At 39.0% G+C, this 26,512-nt stretch overlaps 1 protein-coding gene across 3 annotated transcripts; it reads right to left on the bottom strand.

Annotated features, from left to right (window-relative positions):
- Window positions 1-416: 416 nt before the first annotated feature.
- Window positions 417-14,683, bottom strand: CEP15 (centrosomal protein 15). 3 transcript variants are annotated; one of them, XM_071756194.1, is made up of 5 exons: window positions 14,596-14,683; window positions 12,976-13,047; window positions 12,126-12,249; window positions 7,306-7,380; window positions 417-4,662 (listed from the first exon to the last, which is right to left on the bottom strand). In XM_071756194.1, exons 2-5 carry the CDS (start codon window positions 13,026-13,028, stop codon window positions 4,522-4,524), a joined length of 393 nt encoding a protein of 130 aa, XP_071612295.1. In that variant the 5' UTR covers window positions 13,029-13,047; window positions 14,596-14,683; the 3' UTR covers window positions 417-4,521. The 3 variants fall into 3 exon arrangements, with proteins under 3 accessions (XP_071612295.1, XP_071612296.1, XP_071612297.1); XM_071756195.1 differs by having other exon boundaries at window positions 14,587-14,666; XM_071756196.1 differs by lacking the exon at window positions 7,306-7,380.
- Between the last annotated feature and the right edge of the window lie 11,829 nt (window positions 14,684-26,512).

The following is a 26,512-nucleotide window of genomic DNA, read 5'->3' as shown; positions in this document are numbered from 1 at the left end:
TATGGCAAAGACAAAGAGCTTCACGCAGCAGGAGGGTGCACTGAAGAAACGGGTTATTTTTTTTCCACCTATTTCCTTTGCCAGGGTTTAAGTATTTCTATCCATATCTCGCCAGTGATCACATATATGAAGTAATCTGGCACACGGTTATGGTGAAGCAACAGGAAGAGTGCAAATAATCGATGTGGGATTCACTACATTTGGATTTTTCAGCACTACACTTCAGAGATGCTGATTTTCATTCAGCAGATTAATATTTCAGCTCAGTGTCAGAGGAAAACTGAGGTAAATAAGCAGCATAGCCAAGCAAAGTGTTCATCACTAGTGTACTCACTGTCCCCACACTTGGCTGGAGCAGACACCAATCTACATCCAACTTGTAGAAACAATAAGACAGAAATCCAAAAGACAGTGACTACAGGATCAAAGCTTTATTTCAACTGCAACACATGATACTAATGGATTATAATTCTCAAGCAAACAGAATATTACTGTAATGAAGACTACTCTAGCATTACAAATATGTTAAAACAGCTTGCATTTTGGGTGATATTTAAGGTCAAGTTATATCTGAACACAATTATTAAAATATTATGAAAATTACCATTATGGAGTAAATAATGTTTTCTTTCAGATGTAACCTCTTCAAGTACATTCCATTTCAAATTTGGTTTTCCCGTTTTCCAGTACCAACAAGTTCAAACTGAGCATCTACATCCCTGACTTGCTCCAAGTGAATTAAGAACTATAAACTCAGCCTAAAATCCAGCTCCCAGTGTCTGTGAAACCGTGACCCTGAAAAAATTTAATCGAGAGGATATCGTAGTGTCAAATATCATGTGTCTAAACTTTCTTATTATTTCATATGTACTCTCAAATGAAATTCAGAGGCTTGAGAAAGATTTTGCGGAGTAAGATATTTCTTTTCCTAGGGAAAACTAACATGCCTTCTGCTACTGCCCCCACAGCCAGAATAACTGAGAAAGTAAAAAGCTCGGGAATGTGGTGGTAGTGGTAAGAAGATGGGTGAACAGGCTGTGCTCCTGGGTTAGTACTGTGGTTACTCATCTGTGCACAAACCTAAAAAAGGGTGTTTAATTATTTCTTGAAAGATACTCAAAAAATTGCTTACAAACAGGCAAAACCTTCAGCTACCCTTCCTGCTCTTCTCTCGATTGCTTTCCCTTGTCCACCAGAAAATCACAAGAAGCAAGAGGCTCTTAGGACCATTGCAGCTTATGTATACATGTATTTTAACACAAAAGGCAGTAAGTTAGTAAAAAAATGCGTATTAGCAGGTTATGCTCTGTGGAAAAAAGCCCCACTTACCCAAGATGGGTAGGAAATTACATAGCAGACATATATAACGCAAAATATAATATTTTTTTGTATATGAAAGCTGGGGATAAGATGGCATATAAATACATACAATCCGTATGTTTGAAATAACAGCCTTGGTAAAGACTACGCATTCAAAATCTCATTTAAAGGCCATACTAAGCCCTTGAACCATCAGTTTGGGAGATTATTTTTTTTTAAACACATTTACATTGAACGAAGATTTGCTTTCTCAAATCTTTATCTACAGAAAGGCAAGTGGCAAGCTAGCTCAGACATAGTAAATTAAACTGTGCACTCAACAAATCTAACAAGAGATACCATGTCATTATGTTCCTTGCCACTGTTTGTCCCAAGGTCTGTGCCAAATCAGGAAGCACTCACTCCTGTACCTGAGTGTCCCTGCTGTGTGCCCCACTTGCCCCTGGGCTGCTTCACAGTCACATACAACTGCATTTATTCCTATCAGACCACAGATCAACACCATGAGATCAGTCACCTATACACATTCCTGCTTTAAATGTTACTCTGTAATTTCATCATTTTCTGGATGTGTTCCTATGTAGTTTTCCATGCACTACTTGTCCTATTGCTTCTAAAGTTATGCTGCAGAAAGCAAGAGTAATTTCCTTTTTGAAGATAGGATCGTTTAATATTTATCCTTTTTTTTTGCCTGGTAACAAAATAATCAGAAACACAGTGGCTGAGCAGTTAACTTGCAGCACAAAAACTGCAATGACACTGCCTGCAGGTGCCTTTCACAACATCCTCACCCATCCAGCTGCCAAGCCCTCATAGTCCACACATTCTCCCTTCCTTCCATGAGAAATCAAAAGGGACAAGGAGATGGTGAGCATCTGCATTGTGTCCCAGTGTTTAGGCGGAGTCCAAAGAGATAAAGACCCAGATTATTGATGTACAAACTACTTAGGGGCCCAGTTTTTAGTTTAAGTGATTTCCCTTTGGATGCAAAGACCAGGATGAATCCTAGTCTTTGTTGGCAACTAAGTGTTCACCCATCCCTTCATTCTGGGTATCATGTGTAATAGCTTTTCCCTTCTTGTCTGCTCAACTGGTTCCAATTATTTGCTTTCTAAATTAAAGCTCTGCAGTTCTAAGAACCATACACATTCCTGCTAAATCAGATTGAGACACACATTGTGATCTTACAGAAGAAAATATTACCAACTTGTCTTTGTGACAGAACACTGAGTAGGTATAAAATTGCAATGGTCTCTATGCCAGGTTTTTTTTCTTTGCTTTTTTTTTTTTTTTTTTTTTTTTTTAAAGCTCTGTGCGTGTAAGATGAAAGCCTAATTTGATATTTTTGTAGTTATATAACAGTTCTAATATTTTGTGACATTTTGTATTGTGACACTATAGATGAAATTGTCATCGGACTGACACCCTTTACTGTTTATTCCTTAATTACAACTGTTAACAACACTGCAGAGAAGCGTGCTAATCTGCCATCACATATTATGAAAACAACGTTATTGTTACAAACACCAACACCCACTCAACAGGATATTTCTAAGATGGCAGTTTCTGTAAAAACTTATCAGTTTAATGGACCCTTCAATAGAAAAAGTTTTAACTGAACTCTTAATATTCCTGTTCAAAACGTACATTTTTAAAATGCAGCTGACATTTTGATTTTATTGCATCAGTGATTCTTCAGATAATTTAAATTCAGACAAAACTACATGCTTAGTTTTACAGAGAACTGTATCTGCAAATGCTGGTCCTTAGATACTACCCAGACTTCTGTAGCTTTCAGGTAGAAATTAGCTCTCTAGTTCTGACTGGACATAAACTCCCCACCACAGCTAATCAGTGAATAACTTAACTATGTTTAATTAACTAAAGAACACAAGATTTTTAGCACACAGATCCAAAAGAGTGACATTTATGAGAAATGTTGCTAGAAAGTACCTCCATTTCAAACAAAGTAACTGAAACGTCCCTAATTATTTTAAAAAATCTCTCTCTGTAGCATGGAAATGCAAAGATCAGTTCTCTAGTAGCCTGGCAAAATTTGTAATCCTCACATTTTCACATGCTCAAACACTGTCAGAAGTAAAATTTTTTCCTCCTATTTTCATGTTGGGGGTGGAAGTATGCTGTTGCATATGAGATTAAATTTTAACAATAAAATAACTAAAGTCTGGGGCCTTACTTAAAAGAAGAAAAAAAAAAAGAAAAAAAATTAATTTTTTTTTCTAGGGCTCTGACTTAGGAAGGATGAAATTTTGCAGGCCAAGTCCCACACTTTGAATTCCACTGAACTGGTACTTTAAAAAGCACTGTGCCAGAGCAGTGAAATTTTCATAACTGAGTTAGCCCACTGACACAGCACCCCTGTAGGAGGAAGCTGAGGAGCTGTTCAATGGCTGAAAATGAATATATTATTTCCTCAACTTCTATATATGGTGGGTTCTTGAGCACCCACTGCCAGCTACCTTTCAGCTTGCTTCTTTCAAACTCCTCATGCCTAAGCAAAAGTTCTCACTTGTAGATTATGTCACCACCAGGAAAACAGCACTGAGCAGCCTAGAAGTAGCAAAACCCCCCAGAGATTTGTTTACTTTTTCTTTCAGAAACAGTGGTTACTGGACCGAGGTGTAGGAGCAATGAAAATGGCAATGATAAAAATCAGGGAAAGCAAGATGCAGAAATTCAATGTGTTCCTCCTACAAGTGCTTTCATGAAGGTTTTCACACTGATTTCTGGTGCTAAACCAAGGCTACTCTGTCTGGTGCAAACAGTCTGCCTTTCCTGTTAATGGCAAATTCCTCCTTTTTCCCCCAGCCACAGAGACATACAGCACAGGTGACTGCAGTGAGGAAAAATAATGCAGGGATCTGTCTTCTCATATGCAAAAGCAGATGACCAAAAATAACCTAGAACTCTCATATTGGAAAAGCAATTGCTTTGGTGCATTTCTATATACCAGTGTTTCTCACTTTTGATCCTAAAAGCCCCTTTAAGAACTGGTTTTCTACTATAGAATAATAATAAAGAATTGTACACAATATGACAATGGAAGCAAATTATCCAATCTAGCTCATTTGAATCTGAATGATTTACATTACAATTTAATGATGTGATATTCTGTTGTCTGATCTGGATGACATTGTCTGCTTAAGCCATAAATTACAAAACAAAATTAAACTGAAATATTTATTTTTGTGAATCTTCTGGGTAGCTCATGTTCTGTTTTGTAGTTTTCATTCTCCCAAAACCAACAGGAACTTCGGCTCTTCCTAAAAGAAACTGTTCCCACTTGGGAAGAGATTCTTTTATTGATGCCCAATAAAGAGTCTGAGAAAAGTATAAGAAAAAATAAACTTAATTTCAAAATCTGTGTCAGCATGTTTAAAACCAATACAGATATGCAATGTATTATTAAATACTGCCTTATGAGTTAAGCAATAACAGAAAAGAACAACATACTTACACATGAAATTAAATCTCCTGCATGATACAAAGTACCAGCCTGGAAAGATTTCTTTCTGCAGCATGAACCGTGACGTGACTGAATGTGCCCTCTTGTGGTAAGCAACGGATTAGTTTAGACCCTCACAGTACTGCTAATAAAATATTTTCTGTGATTATAAACTTTTCCAAAAGCAGGTTTTATGTTTAAATGTGTTAGTGCAATTTAAATTTGAAGTGGAAAAAAATGTTTAATGTTATACACAAAAAGTGTAAATTGGTTATACTAGAAAAGCTTGCAGTATTGTAGCCCACAATATATATATATAAAATTTATATATATACCACACCACTGATGAAGTAATTGGCTCCAGTATTTGTATCCCGAATGGGGAAAAAAAAGAAAGCTGCATATTCATTTGTGGTCTAGGAAAAACACTGGATTATCTTACCATTCCTTTGCATTACTGTGCCCCTAAGGAAAATATTTAACTTTTGTTTTATCTGTATTACAGACACATCATTTTTGTGTTGGAAGCCTATGAATAACTTTGGTGTTTGTAGGATTTTGAAGTGTCACATACAACTTCTTTTTTTCCCTTTTTTGTCCTCACTATTACCAAAGAGCTGTATTAAGCCAAGACTTTAATCCATCCACCAGTGTATTTCCAGACATTGAGGTCTATTCAGAAAAAATAAATTTTCCAATTGAAAACATTTATGGTACATATGTATTGAGGTTTTTTTTCTTTACTTGCCTAAGCACATAATGTAGAAGCAGCATGCCACAAAACTGAACATCTCCCTGCAGAGTATTAGATTCCTGGCTAATCATTTTGATCCTCACATGTAACTTGGATATAACTATGGCTCTTGCAGATTTACAAAAATATTTTCTTCAACAGATTTACTCAAAGAATCTTTTTTGACAAGCATATGTGCTGTCACACAAAACTACTCCAACTTAGCAAGCTGGGGATCCATTATAGCCATAACTTTCAAAGTATATTAATACAGACACATATATGGCTGAGTGAAATATGCTCAGAAGCATTTTGGAACAAAGCATGCAAAAGAATTTTGTACCATGAAAGAAAGTTTTCTTTTTGGACTATTTATAGCACTTTTCCCTAGAAGTATAAAAAAGGCTGAACCAGGATCTTTTCCTTCAAATGGTAACTCTGTTCTCCCTAAAATTCAACCAGAATTGCTCTCTGCTGCAGAGAGTAGACATTTCTGCAGCCATAAGCAATTGCTCTGCATTCTCCAGTTTGGGCAGACTTTGCCCTGGATGCCACAAGCATCTTACCACCTAACACAGGACAGAGGGAGTAGCAGTCCAAAACTGACCCAGACAACCCTGGAGGTAGCCTTGACAGTCCTCTACAATCTAAAACTACTTCTGGATACAAACAAAGTAAGTTCATTAGTAGCCTGTAATTTTTCTTAGTATTATTCAAGATGTACAGGTATCCAGGAAAAAACAGAAGTACTCTTTTTACCTAAGGAAAAAAAAAAAATGGACACAGTGTGCATCCTGTCACAGTGACAGAAGCAGGCTCTTTACATCATTCAAGACCAACAAAAACTTTTAACAGTAACCACAAGTGATGCCTCATTTATGTAACAGCCTAAGCATGACAATGCTTGACCAGCAGGGGTGAAACTGAGGTAAAATACACCTCTCTCCACCGACTGACACATCTAAAATCTACACCTTTCCCCTCCTCTGACAGCACCTACTGTGCCTGTGGAAATGGAGCCACCAGGCAAGGAAGAACCCACAAACCACTGGTGCAAGAAACACAAGTGGGAGTCAGTGGCCCTGTGGGTAAGATGCTGAGTTTGCATCAGGATGAGCTGTGCTCCAATTCCTGTGTCAGGATTGTTCCAGTCATTCCTTCATTGCTGCACAATCGTGATAAAACAGGCTGGAGACCAGGGAACAGAACTTGGTACATTGTATCAGGATAATACTTAGTTCTCAGCATGACTTGCAGTTCAAAAGGTTTATCTTTGAGTTATATTTTAGGACTACGGGTTGAGAAGCAAAATTCGAGTGCTCCTGAATTAGCAGTACCTTTCATAAGCTCCCACACAACCACAAAATAACTATGAAGTCAAAATTTCTCTGTTCATGCTAATAAACTGATGACGCTTAAATGTAAATATGACAATTTATAGCAAAGTGAAAATGGGATGACCATGTAGACCAAAATAAATAGCTCTGACATAACCACAATAATTTTTCTGATATTCAGAATATTGATTTTTATATTTGACTTAATTTTTAAATAGAAATTTGTATAGATCTGGAAGCTGCTAAATATTTCCACCAGAATGCTCCAGAACCTAGGGACCTTGCCCCAGAATTTAGGTTCAGCTTGCTACACTGTACACAGGCCTTTGGCTATACCAGTCACTGGATTTTAAAATCAATTATTTTCACTTTAAGAACATGCTTCAGGGAGGAAAAATAGCAAAATATTTGGTAAACAGCAAATAAAAAGACAGAGTTCTAGGACTTACTTCTAACTTAACAGTATCAGGATGTGGAAGTAAATACATTCTTTCTTGCAGCTTTTTTTCTGCTGCTTCTATATCCTAAAACACAGGCAAAATACATTTTAAAAACAAACAATGGGGAACATTAAAAGGAAAACACACTCACATAAAGACATTTAATTATCTCATTACAGGTAAACACCATTCAAATAATGACATTGAAGTTCAAATCTTTAGATTCTGAAATCCATTCTGAAATCCAGCTTGTACAAGTCAGACAAACATCCTATAGTTTCTAAGTATTTTTGCTGTACCTTTTTTACACAGGAATAAATTTCATGACCACACAGGACTGTTTTTATAAAAAACACCATTATGCTTTCTGGACACCAGGGTATATTACAGTTAAATTCTGTTCTCTAAAACTTAAAAAGAATGAGTGGAACAGAATGGTTTTCTCTGTGCTGCACGAAGCCTGAAGTACGTATTCTAGTTACTGTAACTGTAAAGTAGGCAAATTATGTGCAAGATCTTTACTCCTCAAGACAAAGATGACTTGCTAATATGCATGCATAACATGTGCACAAAAATGTAGAGCTGCAGCAAGCTGTTCACCAGACAAACTTGGATGACAATGCACCTCACATAGCTTTCTAACAAAAAAAAAAAAAAAAAAAAAAAATTAGTATTTGGGTTTCTGCTTGTCCAGTGGATGTGTGCTGGATTCACAAAGGCCTAAATAAATCTCTAAAAAAATAAAGGAACAACAAAAAAACCCAACAGCAATAAACAAATCAAAACATCCCCCCCCCCTCCCAAACTAACTGCCCTCCCCTTTTAAGTTCTGACCCATTCTTGTGGGTTTAGTTCCATACCCAAACATTGAAGAGATTGAGGGGTGGGCAGATGAAGAGAGACAGAAAGGGACGTGGGAGTGGGGTGTGAAGAAGCCAAAGCTGAACAGAGTGGAGGGGGAAAGAAAGTATAGCAGATGGCAGAGTTGGGAGCAGAGAGCGGGTGTGAAGAGTACAACAGAAAAACTAAATGAGAGAGGAAATTCCCCAAAGGGACTTCCCAAATATTCACCACCATTGCTGTTGAAAAGAAGAGTGAGATTCTGGAGGAGCTTATCCACAAGAGAGACCAAACATGATTACTCCTATTGAATAATAGCCAAGCTGAACCCATCAGTAAGAGAACAGTGCTCAACTCAAGTCTAGTTTGAAAAATATGACTCAAATTCAGCAGAGGCTGGTTAATAAAAGCAAAAAACCAGCCTTGCTGTCAGCTGAAGTTCAACTTAGCAATACACTCAGTTCATTCAGATTACAGCATTCATCTTATTTTATTTCATAAATTCCTTTTACAGCATGAGTGTACTCTTGTTCCTAATTAGAAACCCAAATGCAAGCCAAACTGTTCTCCCTTTTCTACAGTGCAGTGCATACCCTTGTAGGAACCTATAAGATGTCTGAAAAAGAGTGAACTCAATCTCAGATTTACCCAAATCCTCGGAAGAAGCAAGTGGCTGCACTTTTTTCAGGTGAGAAAAGACTAACAGGGATAAACATAAAGGGGGAATATGAGCAAAGAAGGAAGCCATTTGTAGTCACAATGTCAAAATAACAGAGGACAACAGACTTAAACCTAAGCAAGGCATTTCTCTGTTTTATGTACTTAGAACAGGTACACTACAGCACAAAGAAATGCTCATAGCTTGGTCTCAGACCAAGCCTAGAGAAGTTATCACCCCACTGAAAGCAGGATCAACCAGTAACGTTAGTTTCATATTCTTCCACAGGATTCTCCTCCTTTCTGATCCCTTCTTCCCAATTCCTGTAGGAATTTTCACAGGAAGGAAGAATATCAGTCAAGTTCATTATTTCTTTATATACTCCTTGAAGTCATTGAAATGTTTATGGTCAGAGGAAATGAATGTCTTTCAGGCAAGAAAGGAGAGAGCAGTTGTGCATATATGTTCAGTAGAGAAGGTCACTTTGGCATAGCCTGGATATTGGATGTGTCTTTTTGTTGCTCACTCTAGTTTGTATGTTGTGCAGTCTATTGTCATTCAGAATACTGATTTAATGACAGACAGTGAAAGAAATTTTTGCTGGAAGGTGTAGTATGCTTTAGAAAATAACTGGAACTACTAAAAGATTAGATAGCACTTTTTATGTGTCCACACAACTAGTAAGCTTTGTAAGATAAAGAAATCCCCATCATCAATATAAAAATAAATGCATCCATGATGTAAACTTATTTGGAAAAACAGCAAATCTAGTATGCAGCAGTGCTAAAAAAAGAGAGCATCTTACAATTCTTTCCCTAAAACCACAAGGATTGGAACAAAAACAATTCAAGACCCTTCCCCAGAGGTAAAATGCAACGCCTGACACATGCATCACTTTTAAGGGACCAAATTTATCTGTCACTTATATTGATATCAGACTGGCAGAATCCCCCTTAAATAACTGTATTACATGCCTGTGAAGGAAAGAAAATTTGGCCTAACCTTCCAAATACTAACTACTATATAGCATATTCTTTATTTTCTATTTCATGTTACAAGCTGTTGCACAGTAATACATATTTCTAAACACAAGAAATACTACTGACAAATGTCATAAATTAGATTATAAATACTAGTCTAATTTCTGCTTTTATTACGACAACATTACATAAGTACCAAATGACACATATTTCCCTAATCTGCAGTCTTCCTCTAAAGGCATTAAGGAATATACCCATAATTATGTTAAAATGCTGAACAAGTGCTTAAAATGTTAAAATTTCAATTAAAAAAAAATGTTTAGCTCCTTGCTTCCTACTGATTAGAATTAATTCTGAAATGCCTTCCTGTGCATAAATATCAACTAGCACAGAGAAAGGAAAATGTCTTTTGCTATGATCACACACTGAAAACAACTGATTTTGCTTACACGCAGAAAAACAGAAATGCAAATAAAAAAATAACACTTCATCATGTCCATGTATTTTTGAGTAGGCCAAATCAACAACTCTCCACATGGTAACTGTGAAATGTACAGTGCCTGGTATCAGGAACAATATTCTGAAGCTGGCACATTAATCAGTCTTGTTTTCAAGCTTCTCATATATTATTCTGCATAGATTTTTTTTTTCCTGTTTTCTTCTGTTATCAGAAAGCATCTGCAGGAGTGCATGCCTGTTAAAACTAGTATAAAATTAATAGATTTAAACTGATTTATGCTACTTTATCCTGCAACAGAATTTGTTTTGATACATATGTTTTTGCTTTTTTCCGTACAAACACCAACATTTTTGACACTTGAAAAGAACAATTTTGAGGATGTGACAGAAGATGGCAAATATCTGTTTAACTACAAAAATATTTACACTCTGTATACGTCTGAGCTATTGTTAAGATTTCCAATACTACAACCTTTCTGCATGCAGAAATATAACCTGCATTTATTATGTTCACCTGTATATCTAAACTGAGAATGCATTTGTAAAATAAAACTAATTTATAAAAAAAACATATTTATGAAGTAAAAATATATTAAAAATGTATATAGAAAAAAGGAGTTGTAATAAATGAAGTTACAAAATCAATGGAGAACGAACTATAGAAAAAATGAGCAAATCATCCAATTTTCCCCAGCCTCCCACTGAAGCACCTACATTTATCTATATCCACTACAAACAGCACTGATTGCTCCAGCTTAGAATGCCCCAATTTACCAGAGGCCAAGCTGAAAAACCTTCATTTTCACAGACCAGTTAAGAAGGCATCTCTGATGAACTGCCTTGTCTGCCACTCCCTGAAACATAACTTCTATTTAAATACAAAAAGGGCTTCCAACAGAATTACACCCACCTGAAATGTCAACATTTTAAACCTTAAGCAGGTCCCATGTGAAGAAAAAAAAAATTCTAGTGACGTAAATTAATCTGTCTGGGTAATCTTATAGGGTAAAACTCACTGTTTTGGTGAACACAATACATGCAATATTGACCCTTAATAAATCAGAGTTTAAAGAAAACGCACAAGAGGTGTGTTTCCTGAACAACAAACATTTTCAAAAGCATTCTCACATCAGTAGTCAAGTGCAATCTCTTCAAACTCAGATGCTAAGCTGGAGGTTTCAGCATTCCCCTTCCTGCCATCCAACCCAGATCCTTTTAATTGCCTATTCTCAAAAACCTGGTGAATTTACCTAGGATACACAAATCTTACTTAAATATGACAACAGGTATGTAGAACAGCTATTTATTAACAGTATCACCACTAGGAAGAGACAGATACACTAAACACTGCTCTTGTAGACTTGCAAGTAAGATTCGTGGAGTCACTCGACACCTCTTTAAAAAACAACATTAAACTGAGAACTTATTCTACAACTTCATGAAGCCATAGTGGGAGAGTAGTTCCTACCCTGGAATAAAAGCCTTATAGGTTGGCCAGCATCCATTTCCAAACATATTCCCATATCTTGAATCAGAGTGTAATGGTGCTCTGACTCTTGCCAGACTTTTAAGCTCTCTTAGGCAGACACATAATAGCATGTGTTGCATCTCTACATGTACTTAAAAAAAATAAAATAAAAAAGAAAAAGAGATAAAAAAAAGACAGTAGCAGCTGCCACCACAAGGCTCATATAAGAAGGACATGGGAAACAGGTTGTGATACCATCAGATAATGAAGACTTGTCACCTAATACTTCTGGTTGAGTTCCAGTAGAGGGAATTGTATATAGAATTCAAATGATAACTATAGGGGAAACATTTTTTTTTTTAAATTCTCTAAGCTGCATAACCGTGACATTTCAGTACAGTTCCTGGTAGTTGCAGAAACTTACATTTAAAAGTGCTGCATTCCTTTCATGAGCTGCATCAGCTGCTTGAGTTTGCCATGTCTTTTTAGTCTTTTTGTCTCCTAGATAAGTCTCCATCTGCTGTAGCAGCTCTAATCTCTGAGACAGTCTACAAAGGAAAACATTTTGCTAAGTGGGCAGAACATTTTGCTCAGGAGCTAGAAAATAACCTTTTTACCTTACCCAGTTTTCTCAAAACTATGGGGCTAATTAAGCCGGCTGTAGGGTGGGTGTGCTGGGGGAGGGAAAAGGTACAGGCAGACACCACCTGCTGTGCTTGTATGGAGCTGTAACACTGAAACCAGCAGTCGTCATATGCTAAGGTGCTTGGAAGCACTGAATCTCCCAGAACAGGGAAGACAGGGTGGGCTGGGGTGACTTATCAGTACTCCCTCTTGCTCACTGGCAAGTACTAGTTGTTACATGAAAAGTCAATAATTCTGAATTATTAACTGTGTTTGCTTCACAATCTGAGTTTACAGGGCAACAAAGAAGCAATTCTATTATTGAGGCATAGAGCAAGAGAATCCAGTTACCCTCCCCCAAATAGGAATTTAACAGTGACAAGAAGTTAGCATTAGAGATCTTAAACCAATACCACCACTGGAAGTCAAAAACTCATCAACCTGAATATCCTTAATGGCTTTCAAGGATGCTAATTCCAATAGTTCATGAAGGAAGAGTGCCACCTCCTGGAACACCAACCCCTTCTTGAAACACCACGGTACTCTGAGCAGAGCCTGGACTCACAGTCCACAGGATGGTCATGTGCAGTGAGGGAGGTTTCCCAAGACCTCCACAAAAACTGCTTCACAGCACTGAAACAATTACTTACATTTCTTCATGTCTTCTAGCAAGGTGAATCTCCTGAGCCAAATAGGATGACATTTTCAGTTGTTCTGTCACTCTATTAAACAGAAACCAAGTGAAATTCAAATCTTACAAAGACATCCACGAACACCAACTTTTCAGTATTAAACAGCTCTGTGTTAAAAAGTTGCAAGCGTGATATTTACGTATCAGCTACCTACACAAAACCTGCTTAGCTATTTAATATTCACCACAAGACACTGTAATATTATGCTTTGAATACAAACACACGACTAATGTTCACCTTATGTTTTAGGAAAATCTTTCTTCATTCTAACAATTCATAAGAGAAGGTAAAAAAGTTTCAGATTTTGCATTGTTTTCCTAAGTTTCAGATGCTTACAACTGCACATGCAAACTATGTGCTTGCCTAATGTGTATTACTGTGTGCATTAGTGATTTCTAGCTCCTGTCATGTTAGTCTGAACACAAAGTTATACTTGTAAACATAGTTTATAACTACCTTTCACATTTACAACGTCTTGTTCATGGGAAGCATGGCATAATTAAACTAAATAACTTAAACTACTACATCAGTTTAATTTCTGAGTGCTTGAAAAATTAAAATGGCAACTTACTGAGCTCAGCTTTTTAGTACTGTAACAGAATACATGGTGGAATACACAGCTTCAATTGTTTACATCTGATTTTTTTTAGATATGAATGAAATAAACTGCTCACTGCATGCAAATAAAGATCCAACAGCACTTTTCACGGGGCTGGAAGTGTTTTATATGCCTTAATATTATTTCACTTTGGAGGTGACTGCATTGCTGTCACATTAAACAAAACAAGATATGTTTACAATGTTGAAGGGTGGGAGAACTAAAAGATCTCAAGTTAGGATTATATTAGGAGAGACCTCCTCTCTCTCAAGAGCATCGCATGTAATTTTGAACCAAGGTATTTACACGAGCACTTTTTAAACTTAATTTTCTAGAGATTCACGCTTCAGCAGACTATGAAAATAATTTATATGCAGTTGGCCCACTGCTAATGCTTCTCCATAGTTTAACAAGGGGTGTGACCCCCCCTGTGCTCTCTCCCTTAGCTGGGGAGCTCCCATGCTCCTGCCCAGGGAGCTTCACACTGCTCTTTAGACCAGGAGAGATACCTGCTGGTTCAGGCAAAGCCTTTACTGCTAAGAGGGGAAACTAAAGCTCGGGCAGCTTACAAAAAGTATCAATAAACAAGCACCCAGCGTGAGCATCCTCCACCCGCAGCATCACGGGGCAATCGCCTCACACCGGGCGGCTGCCAAGGCGGGACACCGGCACCGCCCGCAGCTCCAGGCTCCCACTCTGGCTCGCAGGAAGCCCGTGGGAGGCAGCTCTGGCCGAGGGGAGTCAGAGGAAGGGAGGCAGAAGTGCTGCACCCCAAATCCGGGAGTCCCCGAGTGGGAGCGGGAGGAGCGGGCAGAGCGCGGTCCCTCCAAGGGGCAGGCAGGAGCCGCCCTTAGCCCTACCATTGGGAAACGCAGGGAAGGGGGGGAGGAACCGACCAGCCCGTCGGAATGTACCATTGTGTAGGATAAAGGAGAAGAAGTCAGGAATTGGACATAAATAAATAGGCGGACCTCGGTTACCTTCAGCCTCGCCGGCTTCTCAAAGGGAAGCAACCACCCACCATGGTGTCCACGACGCCTCAGCCTCCCCCCCTCCCGCCCCCGCTGCCATGGAGACGGCCGGAAAGGAGGAGCCTGGCCGGAGGCGCTGATTGGCCTCGCCGCCCCTCGGTGGGCGGGCTCAGAAGAGGTCGGGATCCTCGTTCGCCACTGCGATTGGAGGAGCTCAAGGACGCAGCTGTCAATCATTGCCGGCGGGAGGGCGGGCGGGCCGCCGCTGGAGGGCGGTCTGGCGCAGTGACCGTTACTGTGAGAGGGCGCCTCAGGGTGATGGAGGGGGACGGGAGGGACCTCGCTCTGTTTGCGGGGAAATCTACTGGAGAGAGAATAAGGGAGCGAGACTTATGGGTTGGAAACTAAGCTACACAATTTTAATAAAACAGTAATGATAAATAGGAAAAATTACTGAATACATACAAATATATAGGAAAATTGATATCACGTTCCCAATAACTCTCACATCACCACCGAGGCTGCAGGGCAGCCCTGGGGAAGTCCAGGCTGGACTCCTGGAGTCGTCAGCAGTTGGGATCTGGAGGCAGGAACACACAGATTCAGGCTGGCACGGATCAGGACCACAGTCAGAGAAGGGACGGAATCCTCCCAGGATGCCGAAGCAAACAGGGACAGGCAAAAAAAGGGGAAGCCAGAAGGGAATGAAGGAAAAGGGGTTTGACCCTCGTGATCCCTCAAATTTATACTGAGTATGACCTGTATGGGATGGAATACTCTGTTTGGTCAATTTTGGCCACCTATCTTGTCCGTTCCTTCCTAAAGGAGGGCTTCAGGTGTGACCTTTATACTCCTTCTGGAGGGCAAAATATTCCTCAGAACTGATCAGTGTCCTTGGCTCTGCACACCAGTCTCCAGCTGTAATTATGAACATCGAGCGTTACCAGTCCCAGAAGCAGACACTAAGAAGCTTGCTGTAAATTTCAGCAAGTGCAGCTACTTACAAGAGACTTAGCTGAAAGCAAAAGTACAAGACAGAAAATCACCTTTATCCTGGCCCAAACCGGGACACAAGGAGATGCTGAAGGAATTGGGGTTGTTTAGTCTTGAAAAAAGGAGGCTGAAAGGAGACCTCAACCATTCTCAACAACCACTGTTGGGAGGTGGGAGCTGGTCTCTACTCCCAGGTTACAAGCGACCGGACAAGGGGAGGTGGCCTCAGGTTGCACCAGGGATGGTTTAGATTGAATTCAGGAATTTAGAAAGCTTAGGAAAATTTCGTCCTGGAAGGGCTTGTTAAGCATTGAAAGGCTGCCCAGGGCAGTGGTGGAGTCACCATCCCTGGAGGGATTTAAAAGCTGTGGAGATGTGGTGCTGACAGACCTGGTTTAGTGGCAGACTTGGCTGTGTGCTAGGTTAACATTTGGACTTTGATGACCTTAAGGTTACCTTCCAACCAAAACATTGAGTGAATGCACTCTGAGTGATGCTGAGCTGTTGCTGAGGGCTGGCATTGCCTGTTCTCACTCCTTCACAGAGTCTCCTCATCCCAGTGCCATCCTGTTCTCTAGTGATGTAGGCTTGCATTCTATGCCAGTTGTTACTTGTCCTGCAGAAGGCACAGAATTACACTTTTGGCACGGGAAGTGTATTGTGACTGCCAGGCAGACTGCCCACGTGAGTCTGCAATCCCTGTGCTGTGATCTTACCCTGATGTTAGAGAGCAGAATTACCTCCAGGCCTGAAAAGGTGAAAAATTAGAGGGTGACTCAAGTCCTTCATGTTAAAGCATTTGTCAAAATGTTCTTTAAAAAAAGCCACAAATTAATCCACTTTTTGTGAATGTATTGTCCTTTGCAGGAAACAAAACCCAAACAATTCTAAGCCAAATACAGCTAGCTGAACGTTAGCTTTTCTTCACTGTTGCCTGATAGATTCACATGTCAGCTGCAGGTGATTTCTAAAAGCTGATCTGAAAGAACTTGTCTTCTCTGTTTTGTTTCTGAATATTCTCTGATCCCGGTGTTTTAAGATGCCTCATCATAAGCCTCTCTTACTGCTGATCACAAGTTTTTTCTTGTGATTCTTCAACACTTTATCTTTTCCATTTTTTCCGTTCTCTGATTTTACATTTCTGCAACAAACTCACATTAATTCATTTTATGACATATAATTAAGTAGACATTTTTTAATATACTTGTGTCAGCTTACCCCTGCAGCCAGGATAAATAGTACTTACAATTTTTAAATTTTTTTTAATGATTTTACCAAGGCTTTCCAATAAATGGAAAAAAATGATAGAGAGAAATAGGAGTTTATCCTTATTTCTAATGGTGTGAAAAGCTGATAGTTACAGTCTCACTAAATTTTACAGAGAGCCTAAGAGTTTTGCATTCTCTACTTTGAGCCACAGCAGTTCTTTTTAATGGCAGTGATCTTTCTTGTAGTGTTTAATGAATTTCAGAAAGAATAGAGACAAATTGAAGTTTGGTTTACGTAGACCATTATATATACCATTTGTGGAGGGACTATAAAGAGCATTTTAGTTGAGCTACAGACACCATCAATTGTTCAGTGTTGCAGAAACAGAGGCGGGATGGAAACCATAACTTTTCAATGACTGCTTTGTGTGACACTGGATGAAATTTTAAGTCCATAGTTAATGAGCTATAAACTCTGCATTTACTTTTTCAGTATTAATGTTCTTTTTTTTGTTAGAAGAGCAACCTAACCTAGATCAGTTCCCAGCTTGTGAAGAATAGAAGCATTAAATTGTTTTGTTTAAAAAAACAGACTGATAGTAACAGCCAGAAATCCCCCAAAGCAGGCTGTTTTGAATAGATGGTTCCTTGTACCTGCAAAGTACCCACAAAAAAGTCAGAAAGGGTCATTGCAGAAACCAGGCTTTAGAGGTATCAGTCCCTACATGAGAAAAGGCCTTCTCTGTGTATCTTAATGCACTGGCACCTCACTATAGTGTGCTCAATAAATTGTTGTTTGCCATCACCCTCCCAGTTTCCAGTTATATTGTGCATCTTACAGAAAAAGAAATATATATTTTAAATAGACATGTGTGTCTTCATTAAATATTTATGTCTTTGTGTGAATATAACGTTGGATTACTGCTGCAAAAATTTGAAAATCAAGATCCCTGCAAGTGAGCCCCTGGGATCTGTGCTTACTCCCCAGCTGTCCTGACACGACTCAGTGCACACTAACACCTCTCTCTTGCTTGGTCGCAGCCTACTAGAAGTATTATGTGGGAGATCATGTACTCCGTGAGTACCTCAGTAGTGATTAAGGATTTATTCTTAGCACTGAAGTGGGAGCATCAGGACTCTTGGTTTCCCGGAACCCCGCAATTTGTGTTTTTTTTTTTTCAGGAGACAAGGTTTTCCGCGCAGAGTGGCTGAATTGTGACACTAGGTGGCACTTAAACACAGCTAACAAAGACTTCTAAAACTTGCAACACACAAAGCCAGTCAAACACATTCTGTTCGAACATGCAGTTAATTATATCCTCAAAATGATGTCTTGGATTGATATTACTAAACAAACATGTATAAAATGTAATTACAGACAAGTGAAATAAATACTGTTGGCTTATAATTGCAAGATATGTTTTTTGCTTGTAATATGCTACACACCTGTGCCTAGTTTATATAGCTACTATTTTATTTTGTCATTTTTACTAACATTTAGAATGGTGCGATTTAGCTTTATGTGCTTTTATTTACTGGTACCAATTTTGCCATATGTCAGTTTTTAAAAAATGAAATGTTTTTATCTATTGGGATTTTAAAAAGAGTATTTTAAAAGGAAAACATTAAGAGAGGCATTTTTTAATGTGAAGCCACTTCAATTAAAAAAACCAAAACAAACCAAAAAACCCCATCTTTTTTTCTAATTGCTTTGCTTTCCTCTTCTTTCCTTACCTTTTGAAGGCAAGTGCTGTAGTAGCTTAATATCCACTTGGAGGGCTGAAGTCTATCTCTTCATAAACATTTCTTGTAGTAAAATTGGTAAAATGTCCCAGGCTCCCAAGACATTCTAAGAACCATGAAATCCCATCAGAGCAGCTTGTGGCCATCACCCCGAGTCCGGGCAGTTTTTCCTATCAGCTGCAGAAGTGATCAGCAGCATTTTAATCAGCTTCACCAGCCCCGTGCAAAGCTGATTTAAATTACAAGCTAGAAGGCAAAGGTGTGCAAGGAAATGCCCTCCCAGTGCAGGAGCAAGCTAATAAACCTAGAAAATGGAAACCAGACCTCTGGTTCCTGTTTCCCATCACATTTGGGGACATTACTGCTGGCACATCCTATGCCACTCCCTGCTCAGGATTACAAACAGTTGTCTTTTCTGTGGTTGTAAGACTGAAGCTGATACAAAGCTCATAAATGGCAGGATGCCCTAACAACATGTACCTGCATTTGCATTTCATTATTTGAAGATGTGCATTTGGTGTGGGAAAGAGTGAAACGTGTGGAATTTGCTTTGGTGAAAGAGAATCCCTGATGTGCTTAGAAAAACCAATGGGAAAAATCTGTGTATGCTTGTTGGACTTGCCCCCAGCCAGCAGGAGACCTGTTTCAGGTAAACTACAACCCAAACAACAGAATTGATCTGAGCTGATGAGGGGGGCTGAAAACCCATCAGCTGGTGCAAAACTAATTGGCCAAACTAGAGACAGTTGGGCCAAGTTCAGAACAAGAGGTGAAACACCTGTGAGAAAAGGATGAACCTGAGGGCACAGAGGTGGTGGAATTCCAGCTGGTTTGTGTTTCTGTGAAAGAATCCACAAAACAGGGGATTGGGCCAGGCCAAATTCTGTCCAGCATCAAAGCAAAAAATAATGATTGTGATAGAATGGTGTAAGGAAGAGAATGTCTTTATGCTTCAAGCAGAGATAAAAACTGATAAATAGAGCTAAATTAAGAAATTCAGTATTCAACTGCTTTTTTTGTTTGGTTGGTTTTTTTAAGAAAGATCCTTTTAGGTTCTGAAGTAGGTTTTCCAGGTAGTAGATACAGCTGTGAAATACAAACAGGAGTTTACTGATAGACCCATTCAGTATGGTCAAGCCCTAGCAGGTGTTTTCTGTCAGTAGTTTCTGTGGCATAGAACTCCTTTTTGAAGATTTCAGTGAAGGAGTTGAGCCCTTGAGTAATAACAAGAAGCCTTCTCTTGAAAACAAATAAATAAAAATCCACAGGCCTTGACTGACTTTAACAGAAGTACAGGTAGTGGAATGTTTTACAAGTAATTATAAAAAGTATTTACTGTAATTAGTGTAAGTCTAATTGAGTCGCATTGTGTAAGGATAGTAAATTACAGCTTTATTTCAAACAACTCCCTTTTTCTGTTTTGCCTAAACTGAAGACAGGAAATGAAATAAAAACAAACACTTGGAGAACCACCATTCTCTGTTCTTGTTTGCCCAGTGTCAGATGGGTGTGCTCAGCTCTGATCTCACAAGCAGCACTTCAATTACCTGTATCAACTACACCTTTCTTTCCTTGGGCACTGAGAAAGAAGCTGCTCCTCCAGAGAGCAACAAGATGCATGTGAACCACAGGGACAGAATTAAAAGTTCACTGGACTCCATCAAGACTGACCTTGCCACTTGGACAGGAGGCCTGTCAGCTTTGGCTGGATTCAAGGTTCCTGTCTGAAATAGTAGCAGATTTACTGAGGAGCAAGTCAGGGCCTGCAAGTGCATCCATCCAGTGGTGATTTAGACAATCTTCCAGCTGCTTTCCCAAACCACTTGGAACAGACTGGACTATTTAGCTTAGTGTCTGCTCTTGCTCTGAGATGGTGATAGACACCATCTTCTGTCCATTTATACTGTCTGTGTGACTTTTATCCAGTGTAAGTAATGTTATTGCCATCTTCACATTAAAATTTTCTTGATTCATAATGATGATACAGCTTCAGAAGCAAAATGTGCTTAAAATTTTAATATATGCATTTATGTGACTGTCAAGATGCCTGATATTAATAGCTCGACTTTTACTGTAAGCAGAGGTAGAAGAAATAACACCACCTTCACAGTTCTGGCACAGTTTCCTTATAAACTGAACTTTCAGCCCATAGTTTCTGTCTCTGGTTTTTGCTGTACAAACCTGAGCAGGAGTGTTCTATTTTTTATTTCAGTTTAGACTTTGAATGCTTTCCTTGTGAGTTTCTTCAATCCCTAAGAGAAATTAGAGAGGCAACAATGCTTCTCTTATTGCATAAAACCAACGATTATTGACAATAAAAATAACTGAACTTGCAGAGGAAGACAGTTTCTAATAAACCCTTTTACTAGGTCGTTGTTATGAAGGTTGAGTTTTTCATTTTTCTAGAAAAACCCCACTCTTTTTAAAGAAAGGTCAGTCAATCTTTTTAGAAAGATTTAATAAATGACTTTTCCCCCCTTACAAAATTTAGTCTTTTGTTGAATAGCTTCAGCTCGTATTAAAGCTTCACAAAAATGTACCTTCTATTATATTTCTTCTAATAGGTTTCTCAGCCTTATAACTATAATAAATTTGTCAGTCTAGCTTCACTGAACACTGGGCTTGAAAAATCCTACCACAACAGATTATACGTATAACCATTTCTAAACCCTTTCAGGAAGTTTTACCCTTTCTTTCAACACATTTTATGTACTCAGCAATTCAGTGAAAATAACCTTTCAGAGTCATTCTTTAAACTCTCTTTTCTTGGTGATAGCACAGTCGAGTCATTTGATCAGTCAGTCAGAAAACCTGAGTTCTCTTCTTGCCTCTGTCAGGGTGGATTCCTTGTCTGCACCGACTCACTTAAAGCCAATGTTTTCTTAAGTGTTCATTCAGGGGAAATGACTGACCTTCCCCATCTAGGGTGTGATTTTCGGAGGATCTGAGTGCTCAGAACTGCAATTTAAATAATTCTAAGTTGTGCCCTTAAGCACTGCTTTAAAAAAAAAAAAAAAAAAAAAAAAAAAAAAAGGGCATCTTCTTAGGTAACCAGAAATAAAGGCTCTCAAAAGTAGCTTTTATGGAAGAGTTTGAAAGATATGCAAATATCCTTTTTTTCACTAATCTTTTCTCTCTATTTTGCATCTATGAAATTTGGTGGTTCATGTTGTTTTATTTTAAGGAGAGGCATTCAATTTTTCGAAAAACACAAAATACTGTTTTGATAAATAATGGTCTTCAGGACGTTTTAAAGTTTGAATCAACTAATGTAGACAGCATGTAACAAAACCTTAGAACATTAGTAACCATGCTAAAAGCAGAGGAGCAAGCAGCATGGTCACATAAATCTCAGAAAAGCAAACAGAATCCAAATATCTCAAGCCCTGTGTCATAAAATGGATCGACTTTGCTTTATAACACTGTATAAAGAATAAATAGCAATGCATCACATTTGCTTTGTGTGGATAAATGGGAGCAGAGAGAGGCAAGGGTTATCTAAGTAGTATAAAAAATTAATTAATTAATACTTCCAAGGGACACGAACAATCTGCACTAATCCCAAACTACAGCACTTTATCCTTCCATTTAAACCCCCTTCTCAGGTTTACTCATAACCAGCAAATGGAGGAAAACATGAACTACCTCACCCCTCTTTCATTTTGAGAGAATTGTAACCCGAGCTCCTTGCAAACACTTTATGGGTCTTTCTACTTATTTGACCAGTTGTGATGGTTCTAGTGTGTTTCTGGTCACCTGAGTTCAACAAAAATTAAGAGGTATAGAAAAAGCTTTTAGGATGATCAAGTTAGTGGAGCAAGATTGTATTGTGAGAAGAGGTTAAAATGTTGGGCTTATTTACTAAAAGAAAAGCAAGAATTGAAAAGAAGCAGGAATCTGATTGTTTTCTACAAATTTGTAAGTACTGTTAACATCAGAGAAAAACAAGTTCTTTAATAAAAAAGAGCTAGCAGCAGAAGGGATGGATGTAATGAATAAATCTTCTCTTGAACAGAGAAATTTGAGGAAATTGCTTAAGCATCTGACAAATCAGCTCCAAGGACATCCTCCCAGAAAGAGTAGGGCGGAAGGAGGCCAAGAATTAATTTTAACACTGACCTTGATCAGTGTGTCTGGGAGGCTGGGACACAGCTCTCTGCTGGCTCTTCAGAGGGCAGCCTGGCATGCAGACCCTGCCAGTGGGAAGTCTTCCACAGCCTCCACGTTCTCCTGGGTGCTGCTGGAATTCCAGAATCACGTCACAGGCATCAATACTGTAACCAGCTGCTGGTTGTCTTAGAGAGAAAAAATTGGAAATTAAAACTCCAAATCACCTGCTGCTTTATGGCTCTGACTGTGAACAACATTACAGAGGGAAAATCAACAATTAACCATCTAATGTAGAACTTGTGCAGTCTGCTTGGCTTTGCCTGCCAAGCTGGCTTGACACCAGTGTAGGTGTATAGAGTATTGCTACACCATTCCCACATTGGAAGGAGAATGTTTTTTAACAAAATATCTCTGTGCTGTGAAGATCTTTCTGTCTGTGCAGGCTTCCTAATGTAAACTTCTATTTGCTGTGATCTCACTACGAGCTGTATATTACAAAGTCCTACATGAAGTTATTTGTAGATGGCTGTCTGAACCTATTTCATAGCCTAAGGCACAGAGAGGCAGGTGAATTTCAATTTTAGCTTTCAAGTTGATTTTCAAATGCTGTCAGTTTAAAATATTATAATAACAGCAATTTCTAACAACAATCTCAGATTTTCTTGCCCAATTGACTGTCTTTGACTTTACCGAGTAGGGCTCTATTTGTGATCAGAGTTATGGGCAGCTCTGTAGAGTCCAGGCTCAAAAATAACTGGGTAAAAATGTCAGCACTGCCACTGACATGAAAAGCTCCCCACTTGGTTTTCTGTCATTTATGTTTTGGCTTAGCACTAATGTAGCAAAAGGAGGTTTTCTTTGAGAAGATGAAGCAGTAAGCACAGAAAAGGAACAGGAGAAAAGAAATACATTCCAAGAAATGAGAACATTACATTAATTAGGCAGTATTGTTTATTTTCTTCATTAAAGCCTGACACAGATGTATGTTAGTTGGTGGCTAGAGTTTGTTTCTGAAAATGGACATGGCAAAAGCTGTACAGCCATGCACACGTCATGCATGTGTCTTTCATGTCTCTTTTTTCAGTAACTTTTGAAGTTGACCTATTGCAGTTACATTCAGCACCAAGGTTACTAGTCCCAAAGATGCTGCAGTTCTGAAAGTTTTGTGAGAATAGATAGCTGCTCAGAGAAAAGAAGTAAGGCTGTAAGATCCCCACTCCAACACTCACTGCCTATGCTGACCAGCAGCTGATGATCCACTTTGTCATTCCACACCATCTCACACTCGTGTCTGTGGGTGTGATAAAAACAATGTATTGGTCCTCATCCTTACCTGTGTTCTCCAGAACACACAAACCAAGGGAAGCAAACCTTACAGGGCAACAGCCACCACTACAATGTACAACAAGATGGATTTAGGATCACAAATGAAGCAGCCCTATTCCTCAGTGAGATTCTGCATAGCTGAGACTGTGACCTCAGGCTGAGTGGCACTATCAGTTCTCACCATGTGCTGGAACCAGCAACTACTGAAAAATTTCCTATTTGCTCCTTTTAGGTAAGAAAGCATTAATGGCTAGTGTTTAGGGCAGAAAGGAAAGATCCATCCAAGGATGTGCTTTTCACCTGGTTTTGCACTCCCTGTGTGTTCTTCCAAGCTGGGGTACTTTTACCACAGAACCTAAGTGGTCCTGTCTCAGCCTGGTAAGTAACCCTGTATAAGGAATTATTCTTTATCAAACTCTGTATTTGAAAAGCTACTTAAATTCTGAGAGAAAAAAAAGAGGATTTCTTTTCCCCTATAATTTATATTTGGTCTCATTGCATATGCTTGACAAGACTGAGTAAATACAACTCTTGGAATGATGGGAAGTTATGATAACATGGGCCTTTCTTCTCATCATCTTCCTGGTGTAGTTTGTGTCTAGATTTCTTTCACTTGCTCATAGAAAAGCAATTTATTAGTTTTAGAAAATGACTCAGCATGATATGGAGGCATGAGGAGAAAGAGAGACAATGAAAGATCTCACAGCCACAAGGCTGAGATTTACAGTAAATGTGGCTTGGAAAATTATTTGTTTACTTAGAGTAAAATTTCTAAAAGGCATTTTGATTACTAACTGCTTTCTGGGCCAAAATACATATCCAAAAAACAGATTAATCTCAGCAGAAACATTACATTGAAATTGCATAATTCTCTTTACACTGTCAAAATGTTCTACAAAAAGTCTCATTTGTAGCTCAGGAAAAATAAGGCTCACATCAGAAAAGTGCTTTAGGAAATACCATCCATTTGCACTCAGGGTGTAGGATTCAGATGTTTGCCACAACACTATTGATGTTCCAGACTGATCCTCCCAATGTAACAAAGGCAGTAAAACCTGAATTACTGGGAGTAGGAATATTCATACTGTATCCTGTCTCTAAGAAGGGGCACCAGAGGATATCCAAGGAAAGTGATAAAGCTGAATACACATTAATTCTTACCAGACTCTGACTGGCTGCAGATGATTCACAGCCTGGGCCAGATGATCATATCCACATCTTTGTGTTTACTCCTCAGTTTGAACTCCTGCACATAAATGTCTGAGGAGAAGGTAAAGAGCACCATCCATAAATCAAGAGCAAGCCTGTCTCTTTATTATGCATCCACACATTGCTACTGATGATACACATGGGTCCACACCTCAGGTCCCAAGACACTACTACCACAGAATAATTACTCTTCATCATAAATATCTTTGTCAGAAGACTGAAATAGATATGCCTAAAATTGCTCAGGAAAATATGCAGTAATGCTGAAAGCCAAGAGATTTAGTCATAAGGTGACAGTAAAATCTTGGCTCCACTAAAGTCAAAATGAACTTTGTCAGTGGGTTCTGCAAAGCCCAGATTTTTGCCTTGTGAATCTGCCCAGACCAGCTGCTCTTCCTGGGTGTCCTGAGAGTGTCTCCTGCCTGAAGGGGCTCCAAGGAAAGGTGTGCTGTCATGAATTCAGAAAAATGGATTTTAACAAGCATGTGTGCACCATGAATTACTATGCTACTCACTTTGTGAACAATCTACTCTTTCCAGCTTTGTTATTAATGTTCACAAAGTCAGATACTGCAGCTGAGCACTCACATTTGTCAGTGTTTGCATTCCACCCTGTGAGGGACAACTGGCAAAAAACCATCCAAGTACAGAGGATTTTATAAAAAAAAAAAAATTGGCTTGATATTTAGATAGTCCTGGAAAGGGACTGTTGTGAAAAATTAAAGACTTGAGCACAAACCATCTTTTTTTTTCCCCAGCTATCTTCTGTACATACAAATCAGAAAAAGAACTACCAGTGTTTTTTTGGCAGTCTCTCCAGCCATTTTACAGCAAGTGCTTCTGCTTGTAGGCTAAATGCTTTATCTTGTGGCCATTTCAGTGGAACAGATGTATTAAGAGCATGGCTGACACAGCCACGAAACAGAGTTTAGTGTACTGGGGAAGCTGTATCTTCAGTCTCAAGACCAAACTCCTGTGAAAGGAGGGCTGAAGGTACCAGCTCAGAGATGGGGATGAGAGCAGAGGTGGCCATCACTGTGGGTTCACCACTGTTCTCAGCCCCACAAACCTGTGTAGAGCCCAATCTGACTCTGAAGACTCTTTGCAAGTGCTTGGCCTTGTTTCCAAATCTGTCTATGCTGATACAATGGCAAGAGCTAAGCTTCTGCTACAGGCATCAGTTGCCATGTCAGGAAATGCAGGACATGGATTATTGATCACCACGTCCTAGGAAGAAGTGGAGGCCTCCAGAATATCAACAGTTTGTGATAAAATCTAAATGAGGAATGCACAATGAAGCTGGGATTAACTGCAGAGAAACTTCTTAGTCCTTGAGC

The sequence above is a fragment of the Heliangelus exortis genome, chromosome 12 (genome assembly GCF_036169615.1).
Source record: "Heliangelus exortis chromosome 12, bHelExo1.hap1, whole genome shotgun sequence".
Lineage (NCBI taxonomy): Eukaryota > Metazoa > Chordata > Aves > Apodiformes > Trochilidae > Heliangelus > Heliangelus exortis.
This window is presented reverse-complemented; position numbering and strand designations above follow the sequence as displayed.